General features: G+C 36.4%; 1 protein-coding gene across 1 annotated transcript in view; it reads right to left on the bottom strand.

Annotated features, from left to right (window-relative positions):
• LOC139148402 (zinc finger protein ZFPM2-like) overlaps positions 1-11565 on the bottom strand; it is a 64796-nt gene extending 53231 nt beyond the window's left edge. The window contains exon 1 of the mRNA XM_070719840.1: positions 11454-11565. Coding sequence (XP_070575941.1) covers positions 11454-11493 — 40 coding nt within the window. The 5' untranslated portion in view covers positions 11494-11565. The remainder of the gene's footprint in view (positions 1-11453) is intronic.
• Positions 11566-12991: the final 1426 nt, after the last annotated feature.

The following is a 12991-nucleotide window of genomic DNA, read 5'->3' as shown; positions in this document are numbered from 1 at the left end:
TTCCAGATGTACAGACGAGATAGTGGTACTGAATTTATGCTATGCTGAAAGGATAACATTTTACCTTGAGATGTTGGCAGTTGACCATGACTGTTTGATAATCCCTTCCATGGAATGGATAAAAATATTTTACAGCACCATAGATGATACAATCATAGTATAAGAAGACTTCAAGTGTCCAAAAGCAACTTTGAGACTGAGAATACCAATGGAAGAATATCAGAATATTTCTTAATATCGAAATATTTCTTTGAAATAACCAACTTACTCTACATTTGACTGAATCATGAAATCTGCTTTATTCATTGAAATATGAAGCGTGAGATCACTTACTGTACAGGTATTTGTATTAAGGCTATGAAAATACTATCAAAATGTTAAAGATAACTGCCCTAAAAATATGGTTTCCAAAACCGCTTTTCTCAACGGGAATTCACAGCGGTGAATAGTAATTAGTGGTGAAAGCCAGTACACATATCAGTTTTCCTGACGGGTGTTGGTACTTGAAAACCGTGTCTCTGTTCTCAGAGATGCTAATTTTGGAACAGTTGGGTTTTCTTTGAACATCTTTACTCTTTCCCTTTGTTTGTAGCATGCGAGTAGAATGCTAAATTGATCACTATACTTTTACTGATTTCTTGAGCAAAGGTGGAGGCCTTTTGAAAGTTTGCTCAATGTACAGCCATTTCAACAAGAAAATCTTAAACACAACTTTCATCAGTTGATAGATATACAGGTTACCTATATTCGTTTCATACGCATAGAAAAGCCAGTGGTTTTGCTAAAGGTTTAGCAACATACTGGTAAATGGTTTGCTATTGACATTTCTGCATGCTCTCTCTCTCTCTCTCTCTCTCTCTCTCTCTCTCTCTCTCTCTTTCTCTCTCTGAAATGGCATTGAAATAACGCAGGGGGTGCTCTTGAAAAGAACTGAGAAAGCCCTAGTACAAGCAGTTACATGCCATCCATTAAAGAGGCACTCCCACTTGGAAACATTTTTAAAACACATTTTTTTAATGCCAGCGGTCGATATTTGACTTGGCGACTGCCCGCGGATCGCGAGATATCAATTAAAACATGTCATTTCCTGAGCGTATTTTTCACATCCCGAAGTTTTACGATCGTTTCTGATTATGACCCGAAATCCCCCCAAAGGTTTGTTGTTGTACTGATTGACGATATTCTACGGAGTCCATAGTAAGTTCGAACGACGCAATTTTACCTCCCACTGTGAAGACTTTATATACAGCATTATGCCTTCACTTCAGGTAAGTTTTTTTTAAAACTTCTCCGTAGTTTTTGTCGTTTTCATTATTCTCAGTCAGTTCTATTATATTTTTTACCAATACCACATAGATATCAGTTTTTAAGTGTAAAATATTAGCAGCCTCTGATGACTACATTTTGTTGTCTGCCACACAGTTTTGCGTGGTTCGATACATAGCGGCGGCCGCTATGTATCAACCGCACATATCAGTGCTAGTCACCTATGCGAATTCTGGTGCAATCAGCAAACTTTGTTTTCCGTTTTTTCTCCAAGTCAGTAAGACTCGGCTTTCCCCCACGGGACATGACCAATTACCGACGCGAGTGGTTCTGTGGCGTACAGCAGCGTTAGCGTAGACTCGTACTCCATAGCTTAGTTGACAATGGCCCCAGTGCCGAACGTTTGATGTTCAGAAGTTGAATTTAGGTGGGCCACCAGAATTCAAACTTTTACCTTTTTGAGGATATGTTGTTATCGGTATCTCGTGATCCGCGCGCAGTTGCCACGTAACATATCAACCGTTGGCATTAAAAAAATGTGTTTTGAGAATGTTACCAAGTGGGAATGCCACTTTAACAAACACACACTAAAATCACACAGTTTTAACTAGATGCTCAACAGCAGATACATTTCCATCTGGAATCTTTTTTTCTAGATTTAAGTAAATAAGATTATTTTGAAAATTCACATACAGATTTTGCCGGAGCAGGCTAGCATGTGTAAATTATGGGTGCCTCTGTGAGAAAATGCTGTGGCAATCTTTAAATCAGCTGGGTAAAATTGGAGAGTCTGTTCACCTACGTCAGGATTGCTGCTTAATAGCTTGCAGAAAATACACTCAAGATATACATCAGCCTTGGTCATTTTGCAGCATAAATATTTACAGTTACCTACAGAAATCACAGGCATATTTTGCTTTGCATTGTGCTCCAGCCTGAGACCTTGGCTACGTAAACAGATTAGATGGGGAGAGAGTGAAAGTTAGATAGTCGCTTCTAGGATATGAGCACTTATGAGTCTCCTTGATGCTTATCTTCAGAGCGCAAAAATGCTGAGATAATCTAAATCTCACATTCCACTTTAAATGCCATGGCTTACACAAACTTTTACAACTTCTGCAGATCAAAGTTATCGGGAGGCAAGTTGTCTGATTTCAACTTTAAAGTGACTACTCTGTCATTGACGGAGTGCCGGTATACAGCACAGGATTTTTCCTGGAATAAAACTATCTCAGACGGTATTACAAATAAGATTTTCCTAATGTGTTGAGACAACAGAAGAAGATTGTAGTAAGAAACTGCTTGCTACCTTGAGTATTGAAAGAATGGTATTGCAAGGGTACAGAAAGCTAAAAGTGCTAAGATTAGTTCTTGATGAGTGTTTTCATCTATGAAATGCTCTTTCCCTTGTATCTATGGCTACAGCAATATCATTGGACAAGAGGCTGTGGTTTTGCAATTTTTTCCAGTATACTGACATCAATAGCGTTTAGAATTACATTAAAGTAGTGTTGCAAGAAACGCACATTCTCCAAAGCAATATTCTTGTCAAAAATGATATGACAGATGAAATGAAAACCCAAACAAAATGCCTATTTCACTGCACAGTATTACAAGAATGAAACGATACAATTTCATGCAATGTAACTTAGCCAGAGTGGTCATATTCTTTTGAATGTGAAATACTAGCAAAAAACAAAACTTACAATTGCTTGTCATGCTCAACAATAAACCCTATTTCAAGAATTGCTGAAAATTCGGTAAGTTTGTGCAAAAAAGTGATATTGGACAAAAACACATATAACATGCAGCTTGCCCTTAATTTATACTGTATCTAGGAAATATTCTATTATTCTATGGAATAAATATTGTCATAAAAAAAACACTTCAAAGCAACAGTATTTGGTTACAGACATTTACTTACTGAGTAAACAGTTCATTCATAAAATAATCTTTCACAACACATATTTTTCTTACCACTTTTCGACATCTCCATTTTCTAGTGTTAACCATTCTCTGAGGCCTACATAGGCTTTAAAAATATCCAATGCTATTGATTTGTGCAAAAAAGTAGCATTTAAAGTTGTCAAAAAAGTTTTCTCATGAACATCATTGCACAACATGAAAATCACATTAGAACTGACATCTTTGCAATGCAAATCTTAGGTGTATATTCTTTTCAAATACTGCTAAAATGTTGATATCATGATTTTGAAAACTTCTGTAATCATAAACTTACATCAATGTGGGTGTTCAGTGCTTTGTGTAGGTGTGAATCATACTCTAAAAGGAGATGTGATAAAATATAGCACAAGATCACTTGAAATATCAGTAATATCAGTATTTGTAATAACATAACTTTCAATTTCTTTGTAAATATGATTGATACGCAATGGACTAGTTGCTGCTAAATATTATTCCTTCACATTCTAATGATCAGCTTCAGTCTGAAGAAACTACATCACAACATGTAAAATCCATTAGAAAAGTTAGTATTAACCATGGACGGAGTGAGTTGTATATGCACTGATGACGGGAACACGCAACAGTAAATTTGGTGATTTGTTGTTCTCGGATAAAATGCCCTAGCTCACAGTCACTGTGCACCTCAATATGGACAAGGAAGCGACAGATAATCTGGCTTATTTAAAGAATCAAAGCAATTTATCATTTGCCTTTTCACTGAGGAAAACAGATACCGGTATCTTTTGATTGATCTGGCTGAGCAGTGTGCTGTCTTTTTCAATTAAACTACACTGCATCATGTCACTGCTACACTTGATACAGCCATCAAAATTTCAAACCGGCTAAAATTACAGGTATGCATTTAGTTTTGATTCTCCTCTGAATTAACCATTGTTTGCTGCTCTTTTAGCAATCTGGCTGAGAGTCAGCATTATCTAAGTAAAGTCATTTTCTGAATAAAGCACCCTGTGTTCTGGACCACTTCCCTGCCACATGTTCTCCATTGGCCTTGTTTCTTAAACTATAACAAATGAGGCTAGTGCTGCACTGTACTCTCCCCCAAAAAACGCCTCAGAAACCAGACACCACACTATCTTTAATTGATCAACAGGAGTTTGGAATGACTATCTGACCCTTGTAAAGCTCTACTGAGTGCTTTGTTAGGCCGTAGCTAAATTTTCTCACACAGAGAGAGTGTCTCAGAGAAAAATGCAGACAGGGGCAATGATCCTATCAACATGAGACTACATAAGCAGAAAGCATGGCAAAACTTTATCACAGAAGGGTCTGTACACCATTGAAATGAGAAATATAATATTCCCCCCCAAGCAACTCTATTATGGCCTGTTTGATAAAGACACAGATAACAGTGCACAGATTATCATATTGATTTGCTGAAAAATTCATTACATCCAAAACTGTTTTCTTCAATGCACCAGGACAGATGTCATTCTTGAGATAAATGAAAGAGAGTTTAATTGCAGAACTCACACACTGCCTGTGACAATTAGGGATAACCTCCCTGATGCATTAGCAATTGAAGTGTGTGACCAGTGACTGATAAGAAGGCAGTGGATAGGTTTGAATTAATAGCAAGCAGATGAATAGATAGAATTCAGACAGTACACATCAGAGACTAGGCGACACTTATCTTTGCTTTTTATCAATGAGTGTTAAAGCATTGACAAAACAAGGAGAGGAAAAACTCCATTCATCTGACCCTATCAGGATTTCAATACCTGATCTGCCTATTGATTCCTGCATCGCCCTGAGAGCACGACCCCCATTTATCATTATTTTTTCATAAAATCTGGCTCTCTGATTATCTAGAAAAACACACAGGCAGACTGGAATTCTAATTGACTGCCTGAGCAGAGAGATATGCTATCTCTGTAATTATCAGCCACTATTATCATCTTTATCACATTTGCAATCAGTTCAAGCAAATGGAAAGACTTTGGCTAAATGTAGCACAACTTAGAAAGAGGCCAAAGATAGGTACTCAGCCCTGAAATGCAAGACATTGAGGGAGGTGATAAAAGTGAGTCTACCTTTTACGCATCCAGTTTAGACAGTGGAGAAGTTTTGACAGTATAAGTGTCTCTATGAACACTTTCTCTTGTCACAAATGAACTGATTGCAATTTTATAAGAGAACAATTAATATTGGCTCATAAAAACAATGAACTATTTGTGATGTAAACAATGAACTATTTGTGATGTAAACACCACAGATACACAACTGAGAGATAAGCATCTATATACAATATTATTCTCAAACAACAACACACGTTTATGAACATGACTGAATCAATAATACTTCAACTTTGACATCACAGATCAACTTCATAGCATAAATTACACACTGTCTACTGTAACATTTAACATAGTAAATCTGAGGAGGATTTTTTCCACCGGGAAGAAATGTTTTCTATCTTTTAACAAAATTGTATTACACGTACATCATGAAAAATGTAGGTTACCTGGGGTTTTTACTGCATTCAATTAAAAGTTAAAACAAAACTGAATTGTATATAATCCATACCTGGTGACCTTAAAAGGCAGCCTTTTGTGGACCTGTTACGCTGGTCTAAATGATATCATGTTTACGAAATAAAAAAAGGTGGCTCTTGAGGGGAATTATTAGATCTAGTCACTCGGGAAATGATAATGATGGTTCAGTGATAAGACTTAGTAAGTGGAATAGCAATCTCAGCTTGGGGACTAATGACTCATGACTTTGAAATTAAAAGTCCTTGTAAAACCATTACAGAATCAACTGTACTTAATAATTAAATGCCATAAAGCTAACACATCCAATGCGACAGTACTGTCACAATAACAGCATTGTCTACAATGTATCTGACTTAACTAGGTATACATAGCACATGGGCTGTATGCATGACCAGTAAAGTGTATGTTATAACATACCCTGCGGCAGTTTGGTCAATAACACAAATTACCAATTTTGCAAGTACTTTAACCACCCCAGGCAGTGTTACAAATGGTAGTCAGAAAATTATCACTGTCAGTTTCAATCACGAGGGACGACATAGTCAAATGACAGATTAAACTTGATTGGGATCAGGTGGCAAAAAATTTCAATAAGAATATCACAGCAAACACTTGCAAGTGATAATAAAACAAAATTTTTCAGTGCAGGGAAAATAATCTTTAAATCTGTACTTTGACCTGAAGGTAATTGTTTTATTAATTATGGACTTTATGATGAAATTAAGGGAGCTTGAACCAGAAAGCGTTCTTTCACAAACAGAAAAGTTCAAAATTTCCCTTTGATTATAATGTGATACAAGTTGAGTCCATCACTGAACATTTTTGTTCCACACCACCTTTGGCTAGAGTCTACATAGGGGTTTTACTTTACATATCATTTTGATCACAGACTTCTACATATTTTATTAGCCACACACAAAAAAAGTAAATTTAGCTTTTCCTGTTGGACATCAAAGAAATTTTTACACTGTAAATAACCAGGCAATCAAAGAATGCATAATGTAGCTGTCACATGAATAAACATTTTATTTGATGTGTACACAGCCTTGAGGTACCTTAATGCTAAGAGTTAGAACTCATGGCTACAAAGACTGTGCACATAAAATAAACTATTATGATGGTACTTCATGTTGGGGAGACTCCTTGTGTATAGTTGTGACTGCTCTTATGTACAAATAATCCATTGACTTAACCACATATGGTTCAAAATTACTGACATAAGTTATACCATAAAAAAATTGCTTTCCTTTGATTGGTTGGTGATGTTTGAGATACATGACAAAAGCTTGATGATAGGTAATTAGACTAAATGGAGGCATTTGTGAAATCAAAGTTCTGCACAACACCGTCTTCTAACATTAAACATATGGCGTTTTGCTGACTCAAATTGTTCAAACATAGCTTAAAAGTGAACCAGCTGAGGAAGATTGGCCATACTATGTTACAGTTGAACAACATTGACTTATGAAAGAATTTTTTTAAAAGTGGCCAGTTTGGGAATTCTCAATCTCTGCTAGCACAGTGGCAGTAAATGTGCTGCCCTAATAGCTATCACAAACCAACGAAACCTTTCTTGGAGGTCATCTATGCATTGTAGATTTTCAGGAGAAAGGTAAAATGAGACTGAATCCACATGCCCTTTATTTCTTTCAGACTGATTAGGATTCCAAGACAGCAGGTTGTCTAACTTGTGTGCATAAGATTAGAAAAACAAAACAACAGATACTTGACCTAACAACAATAGGTTTATTTTCTTTATTGATCTTGTAAAATGTATTAACAAGAAATATACATGTGCTTTGTACTAGGTATATTTACTGTGTAAATTGTTCAGTAAAAGCTAACATTTCATGGACGACAAAGTTCTCTAGGTTTGTGAGTTCGCCTGTGGCAATTTCCTACCAGTGAACATGTAATATGTACCCTGCAGGATTTAAGAACAACACTCCTTCATTTTCAACGGCTGTAACTGTTCTCTGTTATGCAACTTGTGCCATGAGCATTCTGAGGTTTGAACTCCAACAGAGAAAGGTCAGCCATGGACATTTGAAACTACTTAGGCAGTTTCTCAAAAGTGCATCATTTTTTGCCCCGTTCCTCCGGCAATAATCAGAATTTTGTTACACACATAAACAGGAGCTAATTCACATGCCAAGTACACCATGCCACCAATTTTGTTCAATTGAATACTGAACTGGGGAAGTATATGGACTAAATTCTACCCAGGCTTTTGTTAAATATTAAAATTTCAGTCCCAAGTATTCAGTCAATGTTATCAATAAGTATGCAAAGAAGGTTCCCAAAATAAATGACATCCTATGGAGATGAATAATTAAGAATAAATCATATGTCCCCCAGAGTTTAAAAAAAAGTCTAAAGACGGTCACTTCTTTCCGTAAATAGTTATTTTATGATGCTCTGAGAAAAACCTAGTTCCTTAAGGAATGTAAGCATACATTCAGTTGGTTTGAGAATTTGGTGCAATAACTTTGAATGGAATCAGTGAATTAAATGTTCCCTGCTACCGGTATATGATTTCAAACTACAGAAACTGTACTATTTTTGGATCAAAGAAACATTGCAGTTACAGCTTTCTCTTTACCATTTCTCTTATTTTACAAGCAAGGTATCTAAACACTGCATTTCCTATGGAATTGTTGCGCTTTTCTAGGTTTTTCTATAATTCACATAAAGCCAACAGTTTTATTTACAACTGATCAATATCAATATCATAACATTTCCATTTGATGAAAATTCAACATGTTTGGTTGACATGTTATTTACTAAATTAACTTTGCATCATACTTTGTTTATATATAAATTTCAATAAGGGGGTTTCACACTTGTGTTATTGACTGAGCAATTCAATAATCATAAACATTCCTAAAATTCTTAATCAATACTGTAAATTGAAATGAACACTGAATATTTTTAAACCATATAACATAAAGAGGCCATCAACATTACATAATACTGAACTGCCAGCAATATATATTCAAGCACTCTGTTTCTTTATGAAGTATTTTTCTCTCCACTAAAAATATGCATCAAATTTTCTGTTACTTCTACAAAGACAACGTATTCATTGTAATTTTAGTTCACATTTCCTCCAGTATTTTCTGTCTTCAGAACAGTGGCTCTTGGCTTTTCATTGATGAGAAATGCAAAAATATTCTATAGCATTCAATGACAGAAATTGTTCTTTTAAAATTTTTATCTTTTTCAATGAAAATTACATACTTGAAAGGTATTAATGATATCTTTGCAACATGTCATTTTTTAAAGCTTGACAATCTGCAACAAATCACTTTTAAAAAGATTTTACACAAATAATACTTCTTGACTAGTCTAGTAATACATTTTGGCTATTTCAAGGCAAGTGGCCAGTTTCTGTGAAGAGTGATTGATAGATTAATATTTACTCTTGATAAAAGCCAGTATTGCCATCTGATTTCACTGTGAAGACTACAAATAAGCAGTGTACATGATTGAATAAAAGTGGGCTTACCAGTATAAGGATGGTTATGATTGTAATGACTGTTTATGAAAAGTTGTAATAGACAATTCATGTCAAGAACTTTGTCCTGATAAATCTCAGCCATAGTACTCAAAGGAGGAGTTATAAACACTGCGGATTGTACATGATGATAGGACTGAAAGCATCAATTATGACAAGCTTTTCAAGTGGTCTACTTGTCAAAAAAGTTACAGTGAGATACAATCTACAGATCATCTCAACATTTAGAAAGATAAACAAAAACATGTTTCCCTTTTGTGAGCACTTTTTTTATTTTTTTACACTTGGTGAACAAGTGAACAATCACTTAATCTAACTTGCTTTGAAAAAGGTGATCAAGAAGCATTGCAATTATGACAATAAACTATTTAGCGTGAACTTTTTGCTCACAGAAGAAAAGCAATATACCACTGTATGTAAGTTAAGAATCCTGATCATTTTAATTTTTCAAATTTATGTACAGCATTGTTGGAAATCACAAAGTGGAATATATAATTCAAATGATGAAAGACACAAATCCCTAAAATGTAAGGAGTGAACACAATTTTCAACTTTTATAATCAAAAACCTATGATTGAGAAGACTGCAATGCAGCAGGACAGTAAAATATCCCTATGACTTACTGCTGAATAGTCTATACTCCAGAACTATCTATTGTGGTACTTTTTGGCAGTGAAAAAGTTTCATCCCAAAACCTCACTGACAAAGCTTATTTACCTATGCCAATCAAAAACATTGCATCCTCTAATATCACTGCAATGTTGAAAATAAGTTTTAAAATATGTTGTTCTTTTATAAAAATGTTTTCATAGACAAGTATAGAACACACCTTCATCTAATACTGGCACATAAAGAGGTAGATACATGAGACTACAATTTTTGAAAGCAGCCAAGACTCAGTTCGGGGTGGTAAAGATAACCATTCTTTGCCTCCAGCTAGGTTTCACGGTTCCAGGCGCTTTCCGCTGCCGCCCAGTTTGTGAAACCTACTCGTAACCACTGGCATGAAATTCGCGCCGTAGAAACCGATTGAACACATGATCACTTTTTATTCCGAGAGAATTCTGAAGGAGAAGTTACGTTTTTGTGTCTTCTCTTGTCAAACCATAGATGACATTTTTTGTCAAAACAGGAGGGTGTTTTCCATTTATAACAGTACACTGTGCAGCACTAGTGCCGCTGATCTGGTCCATGTGGCTTGCGAGTGAAATGACGAACGTTCAGAAAAGTGATAGCTTGTGAGATTTTTTGTTTTTTATCTTATTATTCCCTGAAGTTACGTGGCGATTGGATAAGAAATAAAAGTTGACTAGGTCCCAGAAGTTTTCATTGGCATGATAGGATCTATTCTGACTTGGTGAAGCAAGTTGACTTTTACGGGATGACACATCACCCCTTTCTTTCAATGTTTATTGAACCGTGGAAATTACACGATCCGGAGATCACAGCTCAGTTTCCACAGTCAAAATAACATATATTTATCTACTATCACTTTCATGTGATTTTTTATGCTTCTTGTTGTGGATGAGAGTTGGATTGGTTATTGCAAGTCCCTCCTATAGGCCTCTTAAAATCCATATGATAACACTTCGCCCTCCTTATCGCCAAATGGATCTATTTGTGTTATCAATTCTGAAAATCTGAGGACGCCCCGTGACACGCTATGCATCTGAAATTATCAGTAAACTGACGTTTCTGTTCTTATCTGTTGCTCGGTCCACTGGTCTCCATGCCTATTTTTGGTCGCGATACCCCATTTCTTCCGAATTTTAAACTCTCGACTCGATCAAGTGAAAGTTGACTTCCATCTTGTTTGTTTGAAGAGTTCGCCTGTCTATGATATCGGGTGAGAGCAACCAGAAAAATCGTCCTTCACTCGCTTATACGCCGTTTGGAAATCTGACACGACACACTGACCTCGTGCCCAAGTTGTAAACGAAGCAAATCGGTTTATACGACACGAAAAATTCGCATTTAATGGAGCGAGCGCACTCGCCTTTCCCGCCAAGCAATCAAATAGCAGTCGAATTTGTGAATATACACACACAGTACACAGCACAAATTTAACGTAAACGAACACAACGTCAACCACAATCGCCGACTCTGGCTGCGCCGTAACAAGTTTACCTTAAACACAAAAAAATATATTCAAGCTTTCAAGGAACACCAGCCATAAAGTTGAAAATACTTACGTTTTAGCGGTTTCGGATTTAACTGTTTTCGACGTGACATTTCGGCCGTTCACTGGACATGCATCCGTACTCGTGCGCTGTCAGCTAAGGTTGGCAGACGATAACAAAGCTGATGCGCATTAAAGGTGCGCAAGTTGCAAGGGCGGAGCTAGCTCGCCTCGTTCTGAGGTCTCTGAAACTTTTCTCTCAAAGTTTAAGGTAAGCGAACAACCACGTTGTCTGGGGATTTAAACAACTTCTCGAAAGATTCCCACGTGTTCATGATATTTATACAGATACTGAAGTGGTTTCAGTTGTTTTGTGCATCACTTAGACATCGGCAAACCAGGAATTATGGAAAAGTGTGACACAAATTCAAGACCCCATCGAATGCAAATTTTAGATCGGAGACTGAGACATCATTTTATAACATGTCATACACACGCATATTTAAGTAATCGGCATTACCCGAATTAAAGGACGATGTAAGGAATCTCATTAAGCTGGAATTTTAACTGTCTGTACTGTGAAGCTTGTAAGACACCGGCGTTTATAGTTGGAAAGATCAAGCCATGACGTAACTAAGTACGCCGGCAACACTTTAAAAGGCTTTGCAGGCAGCGATGAACTCCGAAAACGGCCCTACTCGGAAACTACGACGATTCTATTTGAATAGTGAGCATCATCATCAACAAATATGGTGATACCATAATTCCATTTTTCTGTGGAGCATAATAAAGCAATCGGGGATCTGGATTAATGACCCGTTTCGAGTTTCGAGACTATATCTATTAATTGCATATTTATAACAAAAGTCTTTTATAATTGTATCTGTCATCGTGAAGTCAGTTTATCATGTTATTTGCTTTTCTTCATAAACCTGCTTTGAATTATCTCGAGTTCATCACTTAGTGATCATTATTCAGATGCGACATGACAATATTAATTTGAACCATCCTGAACCACTCATAGAAAGTGGTGGCGCCATGTATGGGTAAGCGTACCAAAGCTAGCATGTGACACTAGTCATGATTGGTCCAAGCTGGACAGATTTGTGAGTGATGCAATTTAATGAATCACTTAATTAAGTCATAGTTAGACATACTGTCACCCATAATTTGAGTGAGGGAAGTCTCATATTTGTCCACCTTATTTCTATATCTGCCACAGAATTTTTTAAAAGATCTCTACTTTTCGAATATCCTTGTCTCACTAGTTTAGATGTTAGCTAGAAGGGAGGGCGCAGACTGAAATGATTTGTCCGTAATGTTATTAAGCTGTTTGAATTCCTTTCAAAAAATCTTCAGACATTTGAGCGAAAGAAATAGGACAGGCGTAGTCAGCCTAGAGGGGAAGAGTCTGGGCAATTGTAAGTCTTCCAAGGTCAAAGCAGAAGAGCTTAGAAAAGCTACGCTAGATATAGTAATGGTCCTACGTAACTGATGAAAGAGTGAGTTCAGTCTAATGTTAAATCACAATCTTTCAGATGATATAGCTTCAGCGGACCATACAACGACCATGATGAGAGGCAGGGGCTAGCTTCTAATTGGAATTGTGGA

The sequence above is a fragment of the Ptychodera flava genome, chromosome 13 (assembly GCF_041260155.1).
Source record: "Ptychodera flava strain L36383 chromosome 13, AS_Pfla_20210202, whole genome shotgun sequence".
Taxonomy (NCBI): domain Eukaryota; kingdom Metazoa; phylum Hemichordata; class Enteropneusta; family Ptychoderidae; genus Ptychodera; species Ptychodera flava.
Note: the sequence above shows the minus strand (reverse complement) of the source record. Positions and strands in the feature narration are given on the sequence as shown.